Below are 16,883 nucleotides of genomic sequence, written 5' to 3'. Positions count from 1 at the left end.
TACAAAACTTTCGGAAGCAATACCATTTTGACCCCATTGATTTTAGCCGAAAGGTTTAAAGTCAACCTATCCCACCTACGAATATCCTTCAGGAGTGTTTCCTTCAATTTGTCAATATTAAAATCAACTATCCTTCTAATATCTCGCATCAAATAGACACCCAAATATTTTACTGAGACATGTGCCCACTGACAGTCCCAATCCAATCACCTTCTACTCAGCGGATTCATTTTCAGCGGATAGACAACCATTTTTCCCCAGTTCACTTTATAGCCCGATAATCGACCCACTTCCTGCAACATTTCCCGGTAAAGTTCCTCCTTCAACCGGATTAGTCAAACCACTGTTATGTCATCAGCATATGCCAATACTTTTATTTCACTATCTTTTAATTTTCATCCACAAATATTCTGTTCCTGTATAATATATGCCAGCAACGGCTCAAGAGCCAAATTGAACAGAATGGGGGAAAGTGGACAAACTTGTCTGGTTCCCCTAAACAGTTGAAAAGAGCCAGATATAACCTGATATTTTGCACTATTGAGTAACTGGTTATTTACTTTTCAATCCTTGGCCACTGTGTGGCTACTGGGACATTGTATAGACAGTCCCGTGCAATGGAGCGATTACTTAGGCACTGCCAGAACAGAATATAATTGAACTATATCGACGCATTAGCACTACCCTTTGGCCATAAAAAGCTATTGGTAGGGGGAAAAGACACAGAGAAGCACTGTGTTTGGCACAGCAACTGGAGTTGCTTTTGGACTGCATTGGCCGGTGGGAAATGGGTATTTTCAGTCTTTTCCGCCATAAGTGCCATAGAGGCGTTGTAATGAATACGTAACACGGTGCTGATTCCATCATTGAAAAGGTTGCAAAACAAAGGGGGTTCTTGGAGTCTCTCTACCAGCACGAACACAGCTCATTGACCTGTTCTTGGGGGGGGGGGTGGCCCCTGGCATAGTCTCAAACAAGTCTTTAGCTCACTGTCCCTTTCATTGAAAAGGTTGTGCTATTATGTGTTGTTTTGGGATCCATGCCTGCAGTGACCCAATGAAAATGTGCTGGTGAGGGTGGAGCAGTGTGTGATGGTATAATGTAGAGATTTTTAGTGATATCTAGGCCTGTGCTTGTGGATTGGATAGTGTGGTACAGTGAGTGGGCCTTATTTTGTGCTTGTTGTGTTGCTTTTTTCTTTTTGTATGCAGCAAATGAGGGTTAAGGAGTGTGTTGAAGCTGGTGTTGGGTATTGTGGGTATTGGGCAGAATTAAGCTATGCTAGTTTGAATCATGTCCTACACTTCTGCCCCCAAACCTCCCTCTCAGTGCCTTCAAATTATTGCTGTCTGGTGCATACGGGCTTGCCCATTCCTGCCTGCTAAATCCAAAATAAAACAGCTATTTGCTCTGTCTTTTTACCCCTCTCACGTGCCCAATGACAACCTCTGGCAGCCTGAATGCCACCTGGAACCTCCTAGCATTTACATGTATGCGGGCCAGGTACAACCTCCATTTTTGCCTGTCCTTTTTGGGAAAGAAAGTTCATTACTTTCTGCTATGTCATTGCTTGTATCTCATGGTTTGAATCACAAGAATTACAATAAATGTGCAATATAAAATGAAATTAAGCATAGCATCTAGTAGCAGTCAGATGACCACAATACCTTGTATGTTGTACATATTCCCTTCCAGCCTGAACTGTAAGACTCCATGTAAATTTCAAGTTTCTGAAAAGGGAAATCCCAAGGAGGCAAATCCCATCAAAGAGAAAAACTATAATTATTTTGTTTTTTATTGTGTTTATTGGTATTTTTCTGAATACAATAGAGCAAAGGGCCCAAACAACACCCCTCCCCCTAAACACAGCCCCCTGCCCCCCACCATTTGTGGAGCTGAGTACAGGACTGCACAAGCAGTAGCCACTGGCAGGACCATACAGATGGAGCCAAAAAGGCTTCCTAAATATCCAATATCTTTACATTTTGGGGACATAAGGAATACAGATAATCACTGCGTAGATATGTTAAGACCAACCCCCAATCTTGCCTGAACTGCACATATTCCCCCTGAATGTTGTATGTCCCCCATTCCATAGATAAAGTATTACAGATTTTCGACAGCCATTTGTGAACAGGTGGGGCCTCCTTCTTCCAATTCTTGGCCACTATTATGATAGCTGCCAACACCAATACCATATATGATTTACGTTGTGACCTAGTTTGTGGTGCAGTGTCCTTGTCCGAAAGCCCCAACAGGCAAGTATCCAGCCCTAAGGGAATATTTATATTGAGCATTTTGTCAATCGCATGCTCCAAAAATGGTTAAATAATCGGACATGTCCACCAGATGTGGGCCTAATCACCCCTGCCCTTACAGCCCCTCCACCATTTCTGGGAACATCTTCTGTAACCTCTCTGGGGTGTAGTGCCATACCACCTGAATCTGAATAGACTTGGTCAGTTTGGGGATATTACCCCAAAGGAATTCCCAATACTCTTGCGTGACCTGATGACCCAGTGTCCCCTCCCACTTGCCCATATAGGGCCATGTCACTGGACCGGGATTCTCAGAAAAGTTTGGATAGTGACGACACCTGTTCATCACCCGTTTGAGTTATGAATTGTTCATATTGAGTCAGCTGCTTACTCGCAGCCTGTTTATTGCGAGGATGCGATACCCAATGGCGCAGTTGGATCTATGTGATTATTGCGACGGCTGAAAATGCTTTTTTTAACCCTTTACACCACATGTAGACCGCCTGCAACCCCCTCCATATTAATATTATAGTCTATACCCCCCACATACATATGTAGTTTAAGGGGGGTAAAAATAAAAGTTGGCATTTTCGGCCGTCGCAATTGTCAGGTCGACATTTTGGTACGATTCTGCACAGTTGATATCTAATTGTCTCCACCAGATCAAAGTTCTGCTTACATTGTTCGAAAGTCATCACTTCATGTTCCTGCATAAGATCCCTCAACCGCAAGCACCACGCCTGTCTCCAACATCTAAAGGCATTCTTCTTCTTCGTCGCCGGGAGATTTAAGGCTAACCAAACAAAGGCGTAAAGGGGACCGGTATAGACGATATTATCTGCTTTTTCACCAGATCATCCCAGATACCTTCCACCACTGAAGTCATTTGAGACGCATGCATACTGCCCGGTCTATCTGCTTTGTCCAGCCATATGACCTCAGCTAATGGGAACTCCACGACTGCCCTTTCCATTTTTCCATCTCGTCCATCGAAAAGCATTGTCTGATAACCCTCATATGCGCGTCTTGATAATAGTGGAAGAAATTGGGGCACGCCAAATCTCCTAAAGATCTCAGAGCCATTGATAACCGTAGGGAGACGCAACCTTTTATTATTTCAGATGAATGCCGTAAACTTTTTTAATGTCCTAATAATAAGTCTTGGGAAGGGAAACCGGCAAGGCCTGGAAGAGATAACGAAACCTCGGAAGAGTCACCATTTTAACCGCTGCCATCCAACCCATCCATGAGATGTTAAGGGCACGCCACTGTTCCAGGTTCGATTTTGTTTTTCTTAGTTGTTCAAAAAGGGCACCATAAAGCGCATCTAATGTCTTTGTAAGAGTAACGCGCACATTTCTGATCCCCCTCCCCGGCCCTCTGCGCCTGACTTCCCAAGGCAGACATCGGCAGCTATCCCTAAACTGAAGCCACGTAGGTGTAATCCTTGCAAGAACTCTTGCCACTTCCACCAACTACCAATTACTGTTGGAGCTGTAGACCAAATGCAGACCCCTGTGTTCTAAACACCAGCTGGACAAATAGAGTGCCATATGCCCCACTAGAATGCCACGATGAGCAATGGGGAGTAACACTTTTATTTATTGGCCCCCAAGCACCTCCTTCTGCAGGAATCCCAACTGCCCCTGCTTTTAGTAGACAAATGATTCCAATGGAGGTACTGCAGCTGGTAGATCACCAAAGCTGTGTGCACACAGGGTAAGGCTCAGACGTTTTTTCTGAGATGAACCACTAAGCCATCAAAAGCAGAGCATCACTGCCTCAAGATATCTAGTGAGATCTGAAATCTCTGGACAGAGCAAATACCTTTGTTTACATGTGACACCCCTGAAAAGTTCCTTTGGAGAGATCAACGGGGTCTGTTGTTCATCCTAGTTCAGGGGTAAATGTTGAATGCTGCAATAAAATGATTAACATTTGAGAAAAAACAGATTAAAAAAGTTCCAGTCCGCTTTGTGAAATGCTTATTAGCGATGACCTAAAGTAGGGCAAAGGGCATTTTTCTCAAGGTAGAGCATTTTTCTCGTGTTGAACACCATTCTAACATTCTCCTTTGCTTGTCTTCTGAGATTACAGCCCATTTGATCTGGGCCAATCAACTCGGGGAGTAAGTGAGCTAATCACTTAGCTATGATCTTAGAATAAATCCAGGAATCATAATTTAAGATGGTAATCTGGCAGTGGGGTGTATAGTGGTGGGCGTCAATCAGATTTGAGAATTGGTGATGGAGGAATCAAGTTACACAGCCAGACTTCTAAAAATGGTTAAATAGGCTTCCTAATTATGGACAAATTGTGGGACATTTCGTATAGAATATAACTATCTGCTCAACCGGGTTGAAGTTGACGTTTATAACACTTAACCGTTTCATATTTAACAGGTTGTGTGTGCATATGTATGTATTTGCGTGTTCAGTACGTTTAAGGTGTATATTGTATTTTCTTTAAAATTATATAAAGAATGTGTTGATTATTGATGAATCCTGTGTTTTTTTTTTTTACTTCAACATTATGTAACACGAGTGATTACGTTCCTACCATTGGTGAATGTTTAATAGCATGGGTATCGCAGAGGCAAATGGGAAGAAATGGGGGGGGGGGGGCACTTGTTAATTATAATAACGGTGGCAAATTACTTGATGTCATTTTGATACTCGCTGGAGGCAATCACTTGGGGTACAGGAGAGGAATAGAATTATGTAAACAACTGAAAAGTAACTTGCCATTAGTATGTTTTGAAGGACCAAAACTGTGTTTTCATGCTAAGCTACATGTAAAAGTTGTAATCGTTGTAAAATGACTCTTGCTCGGATAACTGTAAATAGATGCATATCAACATGTTTGGTTGAACACGGCCTACGTTTGATTAAAACATAAAAAGTAACGATTCAAGCATGTTTAGAGTTGATGGAGTACATGGAATAGTTTATTTTAGATGATACTATTGAAGACATACCTAATGTATTGTAGTGATGGGCATTAACGTTTACTTTGCAGTTAGAAATGTAAGCTATGCCATGTTAGTACAAAGTTGCCCTTTTGTTTTATGTTGCACGAAGCACATTACATACGCTATTGTTGGTTTGTATTGTGTTTAATTTGAAGGATAAGTGTCGTATTACACTTACATTTAAGTTTTTAAAAATGTTTTCAGTTTTGCGCACACAATTCTTCAATTATTTGTACAATTTGGTACTGCCGTACAATGTCCTTTAATCAGCTTCTGGATTGTTCCACCTTAATCAATAAAGTTGGTTGGCGTGTGGCATTTGGTTTTTATCCTTGTAAGTTCCTATCTTTCATCTGTATTCCAAGTATTGTGTTGCTTTTGTGTGTACGCATTGGTGTGTGGTAGAAATATCCAGTTTTGTGGCATATGTTATGCAGCGTGTATTTGAATGTGTGTTCCACCAATTACATTGCATGTGTGCATGTTCTAAGGAGCGCAGTTGGTGTGTGGGCATGTATGCAGTTGCAGCAAGTTATGTTGCATGTGCTCTGTTGTTGTGCAGTGTATGTTTGTACGTTTTTATTGGAAAAACGTAATTATTAAGCAGTTGCAGCAGTTCCCCCAAGTTGGTAGTCTGGCATGTGGTTTTAGTCTTGCGAGTTATTTGTGTGACGTACGTTTTGTCTTTATAAAAGTAATTGTTACTGTGCAGTTTTAATCAAGTTGTTGGTTGTGTGGTTTTATCTTTAAATGTTTGTTCATAGGTTATTATTGAACGTATTATTTGTAATTGCTCATGCGTCGTATATAGGTAGTTTCAAACGTTGATGTCTAAACATTGGGCAGTTAAACTAAATTTTTCTCTTTGCACCAATTCATGCTAATAGCTAGGTGCATGCCAAAAACCTTCGGCCAGAACATTTTCTCCTAATTGAAAACCCTCTGTTAAAAGCTGTTCAAAACACTATCAGTAAAACATGTTTAAACCATAAAGCCTGAAATTTTGCAAGCACAGGTGGCTAGTTCGAAATTTTACTGTGGAATTGTTTCAGATGTTGTTCATGCAAGGGTTCAAACTTATTGCAAAGTGTTTTTCTGAATCTCCATAGACTTCGTCTGAACTCCCAGTCTGTGCTATATGTAGTCTGGGAGTTTGGTTTACTTTTAGGAGAAATATTTTTGCATTATTTTTGTTGAAATATTGTGAGTAATGACATAGTGCCACCTGTGTGCATTCAGTGGTAAGGCGGAATTGATTGGGCTTTTCATGCTGCTTACTCAAGATAGTCAGGCGGTTTGAGGGTAATTGAATGTAGAAGTGGAAAGGGCATTGTTAGGCAGAATCCTGTGCAGTGCCCTTGGGGACCAGTACACACAATTAAGACCACAGGTGGCAATACAGGTTTTACCTTTGGTACAAGCCTGTACTACTATGTTAAAGTGGTAGCAGTAGCGGAGCAGCCAGGCTTATCTCAAGAGTATATGAGCAGTAGCAGAGATTACACAAAGGGCCCACAATTACTGTGCTTCAAGCAAACACTGACTCAAGGTTTCAGGTAAAAAATATAAGTACATTTATTTTTAAAACCATTTGTTATTAACACAGCACTTCTAATAATTAAAAACCACACGTAAAATACACTACAACCAACCAATTCACTTTGGTACACTCGAACTCAAGGTCAGTACCCTATGTTTTAATGTACCGGTGTTGCGAAACAAAAGACGTTACCGGGAATACACTTGCGATCACTTTTTGACAGTAGTGACAGTTCGGTTTTACTAAAGAAATGCATATCCGCAGCAAGAAATGTTACCGGGGCAAAAACACACTTAGCACCTTAACCAGAGAGAGTTGGGGCAAAAATCATAGGCAATACTTTTGTCAAAGCAGACCGAATCAGAGAGCACTATTTGACGGAATTCAAGAGTCAATAGGCCAGAGCCAGTGTCAAGTGGAACCGGGTTCCTGTTGTCGAGGATCACACAGTCGGACAGTTCAAGATTCAACGTTGCCAGGAGTACTTGGATATTGTCAGCAGAGGAAGCGAAAGTTATAAGAAGGAGGGAAAACAAGGGCTAGCCTTGGAGGCAAAGAAAGAGGGATTCACCCTAATTCCTCAAGCAGAACACAGTACCTTCTTCAATGAAGAAGCTGGTGCCACGGCAGTTGTTACTGTTGGTTTCCTGCAGACCCACGGTTCCTGGAACTTCGGTGCGAAGGAGGACGTCTGGAGGGGTCTGCACCACACAGGGATGAAGCCGGCAGCAGCAACAGTGAATAAAAGGTGCGGTTCTTAAAAACAGGAGAGGCTCTTCAGATGGCTATCCGGACCATTACACCAGTGTGCAACGATTTCGACCAATAAGAGGATCCTCTGCCTGTGGAAGATGAGCTGGTTATCCCCACCAGGCTCAAGGGAAGAAGACTCCGGACTGGATCTTCTCTGGTCGTCGAAGGGTAGATGGCTCAGGATTGCAGCAGGGCTTCACCGGGACGGGGTAGTTGCAGCAGCCGTCGTCTTCTCTGCTTCTCTTCGGTTCCTTGTAGTTCCATTGGCGACTCTGACTTCTATCCCAAAGAGACCTGCCTTTTATGCGAACATCCCCCATTCACACAGCCTGGCTGTCAATCACCCAGCAGGGGGGTTGTCCAGCCTGGGCAACCACCTCAGCCAATCATGGCAAAGTGCGCCTTGGGTTTCCTAGGACACCCTGTGCAGGGGGTGACTACACCCCTCCCTCACATTCAGTCCACCTAGACACCCGGGCGCCTGGAGGAGGGCTTCTTGGCAGAAGCCCGCCAAAAGACAGTGAACAAAGGAGGCAAACCTGGTTTGCCGCGCAAAGTAAAACACAAGAAGGACTTTAACAAAAAGAAATGGCGAATAAACCCGACCGGAGCCAAAAGAAAAAGTGTTTGGTCAAGCGGTTTCTGTTCGAGGCTACTATAATAGCCTAAAACAAGACCACGTTTATATAATATAATCGCGGTAGAAAAGTTTAGGATAGATACCACTGCCGCCAGCCAAGACTAAATGTTAAGAGAGAAACGATGCTCTAGGAGGTACAGATAAAAAGGGATACATGGTAACCCTTTCCAGTACTCCATGTAAGATGGTGTGTACTGCATCTGTGGTGAAATGACTTTAAGTAAAGTTAATGGCAACTTTACCCTTTTCTGGGGGACTGTAGTCAGCCTCAGAAATGGAGTCGGTGGGAAGTCTAAGACAACCCTGTGTCACTGCACTGAAGGTGCTGTGTAACACACAAAAGAGGGGTACTTCTGAAGTGGTGTACTCCACAATCACAAAAACCGGTAAAACACATGGGCAAAACATGGGTAAGAGTGGGGAAAAAGCTCACACTCTTACCAAGTGAAAAAATAAACTCCAGAAATCCAGCAAAGCTGCTGGGGGACTCACTAGGTGCGGGAAATTAGCCATAAAATGAGAATTCTCCCTAACAGGCATGTACTGAGTTGTATCTCGTGGTAGCAGAGGAGGGTAAAAGTGGGGAGTGGTAGGATCTAAGTTACATCCATAGAGCAATAGTTGACCTTCTGTTCAATGGTGAAATACGTGAGCAAACCCACTGTAAATATTGTACTTTAAAAAAAATATATGAAATCGATTATTTTTAAAACGGATGTATAGGATGTGCCCATGCATTTTTACTTTATGAGAGAGTTCGTTATCACAAGGGTATTGGCCATTCTGATTCAACAAGAAGTGGATATGATGGGCATGCAACACGTAATCTTTTTGAAATACAGCAGTGTTTTTGGCTAAGCGTCAATAGATAGAAAACAAATGTATATCGTCAGTGACTTTCTGATGCCAATTTCTATCGGGTAATTGCATTTGGTTTGTGTTTTGTTTGCCTTTCAGCCTCAAGGAATCGGTTCTCCTAGTGTCTATCATGCAGTGATCGTGATTTTCTTGGAGTTTTTTGCTTGGGGCCTCTTAACAGCACCTACGTTAGTGGTAAGGATTTATTTTTTTCTCAGTAATGAAATAACTTGTGAAACTGGTACCTGTGCTCATTTGCTGCTTTTGTGATGTTTATTTATTTTTTATTTTTTCTACTTCCTTCTGTACAATCTAGGTTCCTGTTATGTTGGTATTGCACCCATGCTCAAAACTTTCACTCACCACTGGCCATTGATGTTTGATAATTGAATCTTAGCAAGCAAGAAATGGTGTGCTATGTGCATGTGGAAAATGCAGGTGGCAAGGGACTTTATACGCCTCGCGAGTAGCTTGCAACCTTAACGCCCAATAGCACAGGTTACCAAGTAGCTCAAATCTTTTTTTCCCTTGAATGGTTTCAACTCTTAGACCTTTAGAACACTGCTGCTTTGTGCTCCTTTTAAGGAGAAATTGCAGTGGCAAATTGAAACAAAAATTGGGAAGTTTAAGTGCCTTGTATGAAGACTTTTTCGGAGTGATTGCAAGATATGCAGAACACTATATTCTCCAGCATGGGGTCCGGCATTGGTTCACATGCTCGTGAGATTCCCTGTAGTCAGCCTGAGAATCTTCGGTAAAAGAAAACGTTTTCACTTTCGTTTTAAATCTGTATTACTCCTACGTCCCGTCCCCTTTCCTCCATACTTATGGGACATCTCTCCGTCCTTTGGGACGGGACCGGAGAGCTTTGTAAAAGCATCCAAAATTTCAAAAAATAAAATGTTCTATTGTCCTTCCTCTCTTTCTATGCGGGGCCCGGCACACTTCCGTAACCCAGCCCGTCTTGGCTCCGCATCGCCCATCAGTCATTTTATCCGCTCGATCGGGACTGGATGCGCTTGCATCCTCGGAAGATCTTCTTCCCTTTTCCTCCTCTCTGGCTCTCGCTAGCGATCGTTTACTAGTCTGTCGTTCAAACTAGACTTTCCAGATTGTTCATCATGTCACCGACGCATCGCGAGGGCGGATCCCCATCCTTTGTTTAGAGTGTTTGGGTCCGGATCACCGTTGGGACTCCTGTTTTTATTGTGACTCCCTTTCAGTCCGGGCACTTCAACGTCGGTTGGAGCAGTGGGAGGAGGTGTTTCGACGTACTCCTCCTTCACATTTTCAGGCGTTTATCGACGAAAAGAAGAAACGCCCGGTAAGTTCTTTACTTTTCAGAGCACCCCGGCTGGGAGATACCTTTCTGGGCTCTTCCTGCGCCGGGAGGAGCGTTGATTGCTCTGTCACGGGGATTGCCCCGAGGTGCCTTCTGGGCCTAATAATTGTACCGGAGTTTTCTCCAAGGGTCTCCGTAAGGGGCCTGTGGATACCGGAGTACACTCGGAGGTGTGGGGGATACCTGTAGACCCTGTTCTACTGAATCATGGGGTACCGGAGCTCGCTCTGAGGCCTCGTTATCGGCTTCCCTCAAAAGTACTGGGTTGCGCCCCGAGACCTCGGCTGGGCTTGGTGTTACCGAACGGATGTTCGAGGCCTCGGCTGGGCTTGGTGTTAACGAACGGATGTTCGAGGCCCACGCTAGTAAGGCTGTTACCGGACCTGGGTCCGAGGTCCCTGGTGCAGAGGCTAAAGCGACCAACATTTCTGAGAGGCCTGCCAAGGCCTTATCAGTGAAAGCTTTTTCTCACCGTTCCCGCACTTGTGGCGACGCCAGAACTGTTGAGGGGGCGAGGAGTGGAAGTTCTTCCCTTACCGGCAGTGCCGAGGTCCTTCCTGTGAAGGCTAGTTTGGCTATTGGTATGTCGCAGAAACATTCCAGGCCTCATAGTACCGGCTCGGCCGAGGTTCCTTATGTAAAGGCTAAGATTAAGACCCCTGACCCACCGATGGGGACCCCTGGCTCACTTCCACATGTGCCGCAGTTCCCCTCAGGTGATGGCAAAATGGCCACGGTGGCCATTTTGGCCGCTCACCCTACAACTACGCCATTGGCCTCAGGTGTAGGAATTGGTTCCGCGGGTGAACATAAAGTTCCTTGTACGCATCCATTTCGTCCAGTTTATGATTGGAACGCCCGGTTGCCCCTCCCGCACAATGTTTCGTTGCCTGTTGGTTCGGCACCTTTGATTTTTGTGGACACTTCGGGGGATGGGCCTATGTGGCAACCGTCCCCACTGCGTCCCTGGAATTATCCTCCTCATGAGAGGCCTTCTCTGGCGGCTGCAAAACCGTCTCCGGAGGACGCCTTTTTCTGCAAATTTCAGACGCTCATGCGTACCGACCCCATGAGAGAGTATTTCAAGGGTCTTTTTCGGGAGATATGCCCGCCAGCGCCTCCGGCTCCATCTGCTCTACCAGTGGTTCTGCCGGCGCCACCCTTGCCTACGGTGCCTCCTCTGACCCTTTTGCCCTTGCCCCCATTGTCCCCCGTGGACAAGACGGTGCCTGACACGGTTCAGCAGGATCCTGACCTGTCAGATGATGCGCACGGCAAGCAGGACAGCGAAGACCAGCCCCGCTCTATCGGAGCCTTTCATGACCGGGTACTGGATATGATGTGCCTATTGGATGTGCCAGTGCCCGAGGCACCCGCTCCGCAGGAGGGTATGCTATCGGGGGCGTTCACTTTGTCTCCTTCGGAGCGTACCGGCCTGTTCTTGCAAAAGGACGTATTGGCTGAGGTCCGCAGGGTCTGGGAAAAGCCACACTCTGGACTTTTTGTCAATAAGAAAATTGATGCGCATTACAGGCTGCACTCTTCGGAAGAGGTGGCCCTGTCATCTTGTCCGCCCCCCTCCTCCACAGTGGTGGCCGCGACCACTTTGCAGTCCAGGCCTGCAGGGTCCTCTTCTACGACAGCGACTCAGGTTCTGGGGAAAGAGGACAAACTCTTGGACTCCCTTGGGAGGAAGATTTTCGCTAACTCTGCCTTGTAGCTCCGGCAGGCCAACGCGGAACTAGTGTTAGGGGTGGGGAGGGGCCAACATGAAGATGTGGAAAGGTCTGTCAGAGTTCGAGGAATTCATTCCGGTCGAGAAGCTGGAAGACTTTAAGATATCTGACGCCAGAGTCTTGGCTCAGGATCTGCTTGAGGCTGCGGCTCATCATGTCGACACGTCGGCTCGGGGCCTTATGCTGGGTGTTGACACCTCTCGACAGGTGTGGCTGCATGCCACCAAGTTCTCGAAAGAGGTGCAGGACAAGGTGTTGGACCTGCCGTTTGACGGTAAGGAGCTTTTTCATTCCACAACGGATGTGGAGCTCACCAAAAGGAAGGCCAACACCCAGACAGCTAAGTCCTTGTCAGTCCTGGTTAAAACCCCTTTCAGGACCCAGAGACTGCTGTCACAGAGCCGGCCCTCCTCTGGTTTCAGGGGCTTCCTCGACCGGAAATCTCGGAGAGTAGATACCCCTTTGGGTAATAACCACCGGAGGCAGAAACAGACTCGGTTTTTCTACCGTTCCTCAGCCTCCTCTTCAGGTTGTAACACCACTGAAAAGCCTGCCAAATGAGGGTTTTCCTCGCTCGTACGAGGCCCCAGTGGGAGGACGCATTGCGTCTTATTGGGAGGCGTGGCAGACCATCACTGTGGACAGATGGGTCTTGTCAGTCACTCGGGCAGGCTTTCGCTTACCCCTAACCCCTACCCCACCCTTCAATCTTCCTTTCCAGCTGTCGGGACCGCCCTCCCTAAAGGCCGAGGTGCAGAAACTGCTGGAGCTTGGAGCTGTGGAACCTGTTCCCCTGGGGGAACGAGGGGAGGGCTTCTACTCCCGGCTGTTTACAGTTCCCAAACCCAACCAGGCTGGCCTGCGCACCATCCTAGACCTTTCCCAGTTCAATCTTTTCCTACCCCAAGAGAAATTCAAGATGATCACGCCTGGTCAGATTCGGTCCTCCTTGCAGATGGGCGACTGGCTCAGCGTGGTGGATCTTCAGGACGCCTACATGCATATCCTGATATGGGGTCCACACAGGAGATATCTGTTTCCCTGTGGGTGAGGAGCATTTCCAGTTTCGAGTGCTTCCTTTTGGCCTAAGCTCGGCAACGCGTGTCTTTACGAAGATGAGATCGGTTTTCGCAGCCTTTCTTCGTCTGCAGGGTATCCATGTGTATCCGTATTTGGACGACTGGCTCTTGCGCAGCCCTTGTCCACTGGAAGCTGCCTGCAATCTTCAGTCTCTTCTCCTCCAGCTCCTGTTCCTCCTCGGGCTGTCAGTGAACTGGCGGAAATCTTCCATGACGGTCTCTCAGGACTTGATCTTCCTGGGTTTTCACTGGAACACGATCGACTGCAGAGTGTACCTGACCAGGGACAGAATGGCAGATCTGTTGGCCACGTGTCAGATGTTTGCGCAGTCGGAGAGCATGTCGGCCTGGTGGTTCCAGAGGCTTCTGGGCCTCATGGCTTTGTGTGTTTTGGCACTTCCTCTTGCTCGCCTCAAGATGAGGCGGACTCGGATGGCTCTTCGGAGTTCTTGGCTTCAGGCTGTGGATCCTGACTCCAAGTTGATAATGATTCCGGCTTCCATGGGAGTGGACCTGGTCTGGTGGTCTTCTCTCAGCAACCTGTCAGTTGGGGTGGAGTTTCAGGACCCAACTCAGACGGTAAAGGTCACGACGGAATCCTCCCTTCTCGGGTGGGGTGCGACGTTGGATCTTCTTTAGGTCTCGGATCTTTGGTCGCCTCAGGACAAGCTCCTCCACATAAATCATCTGGAACTCCTGGGGATCTTCCTAACGCTCAAGGCGTTCAGACCGATCATAGCCAACAAAGTGGTTCGGATTCGCACGGACAATGCAGTGTCAATGTTTTACATCAACAAGCAAGGGGGCACCAAGCCTCCCCCGCTCGTAGAACTGTCCATCCAGATTTGGAAATGGGTGGTGCAACATGGAGTTTGGCTGCTGGCAGTACACATTCCGGGCCAGCTGAATATCATGGCAGATGCCCTCAGTCGGCGGACGATAGTCAGCTACGAGTGGGAACTGAAGACTGAGGTCCTCTCATGGATTTTCCTGCGCTGGGGCACTCCGGAAGTGGACCTCTTCGCTACGGTGGCAAACAAGAAGCTTCCTCTGTATGCCTCCAGAAACTGGCTGGGAGCCTCCTCTTTGGGGGATGCTCTCGGGAGTCCATGGCACAACTTGAGGGCTTATGCCTTCCCGCGTCCACCGAGTTCTTCAATTTGCAAATCGTGTGATGAACTAGAGGTAAACTGTTCTCTCCAGCTCATTGCCCCGTGGTGGCCGGCCAGGTTTTGGTTCTCAGAACTTCAACACCTGTCAGTGTATCCGCTGATCAGATTACTGGTGACCCCCGATCTTCTTCACCAGGGGAAACGACAACTGTGGCACCCCTCCCCACAATCGCTCAGCTTGGCGTCATGGTGCCTGAGTTCAGGTCTTTAGAGGATCTTGGCCTGTCTGCGGATAACATGCGCATTATCCAGGCAGCCAGAAAACCTTCAACTAGGTCCCAGTACAAAAGCAAATGACTTAGGTTCTGTCATTGGTGTTTAGACAAGCAGATGGACCCAAGGCGGGCTACAGTTGACACGGTACTGTCCTTTGTATCCCACCGAGCAGAGTCGGGATTTCATGTTTTATCATGTAGAACTTACCTTTAGGCGGTTTTCCGCCTATCTATCTACGGACCAATGTTCTTACTCTCTGGCTACCCAGTGGTTAAGAGAAATTTTGTAGGCTTGATGCGCCTCTTTCCTCCGATTCTCATTCCGCACCCGGCGTGGGATCTAAGTGTGGTCCTGACGGCATGTTAGGGAGAATTATCATTCTATGGCTAATTTCCCTTACCTATAGAGTCCCCCAGCACCTTTGCTGGATTTGAAGGGTTTGTTTTTTTCTCCTGCTAAGAGTGAGACTCTTTTTCCCACTCTTAGACATTTTTGCTATATGTGTTCTAGGCTATTTTTGTGTTTAATGTCTATGGGGTTTATCTCACCTCCATAGGAACCATCTTTATTCACATGTGTTACACAGCACCCTCTGTGCAGTGACACAGGGGTGTTGTAGCGACCCCCAAACATAGACTCCATACCCTGGGACTGACTACTGTCTCACAGGGCATGTAAAGTCCCCATTGACTTTACTAGTCGATTTTTGTGAACTAAACCAGTACAACCCATCTTACTATGGAGGTACTGGGAAGGGTTAATAGTTTTTCCCTTATGTTCATTTTCCTCTCTCAAAAGCTTCTGGCTGGTGGCAGTGGTTACTACCGTAAATATTTGACCGCAAATATTTCCCTATGGGATTTTCCCATTGTTCGAGGCTACCACATTTTCTGACAGTCTCTAACATACCGCCGGTGTATTTTAATAACTTTACTCCGGTAGGTTTTAATTGCCAGAACTTTAATATAACTTCTTTCTCGTGTCTTTCTCTAAACCCCTAACCCAGGTCGGGGATCCTTTGTTCGTCCTTTTGGCAGGCTTTTGCCAAGAAGCCCTCCTTTCGGCGCCACTGATTCTGGGGTGGGTCCATTGTGTGGGAGGGGGAGCAGGACCCCTGGACAGGGTTGCCTCAGCAACCCATGTCGCACTCTATCCTGATAGGCTGGAGGGTCTCTCGCCAAGATGACCACTCCACTGTGTAAGTGATAGCCAGGCTGTATGAATGGGGATCTTTTTGCATAAAAGCAGGGTCCTGAGGACTGGAATAGAAAGACGTCGCCACTGGAACCAAGAAGCCGAAGAGGAGAGAAGCCAAAGTCATCTGCAACGGCTGAACCACCGGTGAAGCCCTGCTGCAGCGTCTCACCACTTTTCTCTACACGACGAGAGAAGATCTTCATCTGAAAGAGCCTTCTTCCCTTGAGCTATAATATGATATGATATGGCATTGATAGCGCGCCTATACACAAGTGTTTCAAAGCGCGAGCTGGTGGGGGCCAACCAGTTTGCCAATCGCTCTCCCAGACCTGCCTTTGTCGAATCGCCAGTACCCTGTACTTGGAGGCCGGATAGCCAGGCACCAGTTCACCCGGACCGCGATTTAAAGGAGCGTACCTTTTTATTCGTCGGGCAGCACTGCGACTGGTTTCACCCCTGGGTAGTGCAGTAACTCAAACCTTCCTCCACGACGAGAGCCTCGCTTCCTCTGCTGGATCCCCCGAACTGCAGGAACTACCAGGAACAACCGCCACCGCAGGAGCCACTTCTTCATTTTAAGGTACATTGTTTCTGCCCGCGTAGAGGGCATTCAATTCGCTGGATGTTGATCATGCCTTGAAGTTATATGTAACGGGCACAAAGAGTTTTCGGAAGACTCAATTGTTTGTGAACTTTGGTCCTGTGAACCATGGGAAGGCCCTGTCCAAGGATTCCATTTTAAGCTGGCTCTCCGGCTGCATCATGCACTGTCATCGGCTGGCGCGAGAGCCCATTCCACCAGACCGATCGCTGCAACACCGGCTATCCTTTCTGGTGTGCCCATGCTGGACATCTGCAGGGATGCAACGTGGAGGTCTACGGATACCTTCACCAAGTTCTACTGAGTCGACAGGGATTCCAAGGAGGAGTCCAGAGTCGGCCAGGCAGTGCTACGCAACCTGTTTGCTTGAGATGAGTCTGTTCCAGGGGTTAAGTGTTAATTGCTCCTGTGGAGCCTTGCCACCTACTGTGGTTATGTAATGTTGTACTACTGTGTATTCGTTATTCATGAACATGTGGATCCATGCCAGACCAAATGCTGGAGAAGGTTTAAGTTGCTT

At 46.8% G+C, this 16,883-nt stretch overlaps 1 protein-coding gene across 1 annotated transcript in view; it reads left to right on the top strand.

Annotated features, from left to right (window-relative positions):
- Window positions 1-16,883, top strand: part of MFSD14A (major facilitator superfamily domain containing 14A) — a 561,753-nt gene that overhangs the window by 94,472 nt on the left and 450,398 nt on the right. Inside the window, exon 2 of the mRNA XM_069641591.1 lies at window positions 9,120-9,215. Within this exon, the coding sequence (XP_069497692.1) occupies window positions 9,120-9,215 (96 nt within the window). The remainder of the gene's footprint in view (window positions 1-9,119; window positions 9,216-16,883) is intronic.

Source organism: Ambystoma mexicanum, chromosome 1q, assembly GCF_040938575.1.
Source record: "Ambystoma mexicanum isolate Mex_15411 chromosome 1q, UKY_AmexF1_1, whole genome shotgun sequence".
In the NCBI taxonomy this organism is placed as follows: Eukaryota; Metazoa; Chordata; class Amphibia; order Caudata; family Ambystomatidae; genus Ambystoma; species Ambystoma mexicanum.
This window is presented reverse-complemented; position numbering and strand designations above follow the sequence as displayed.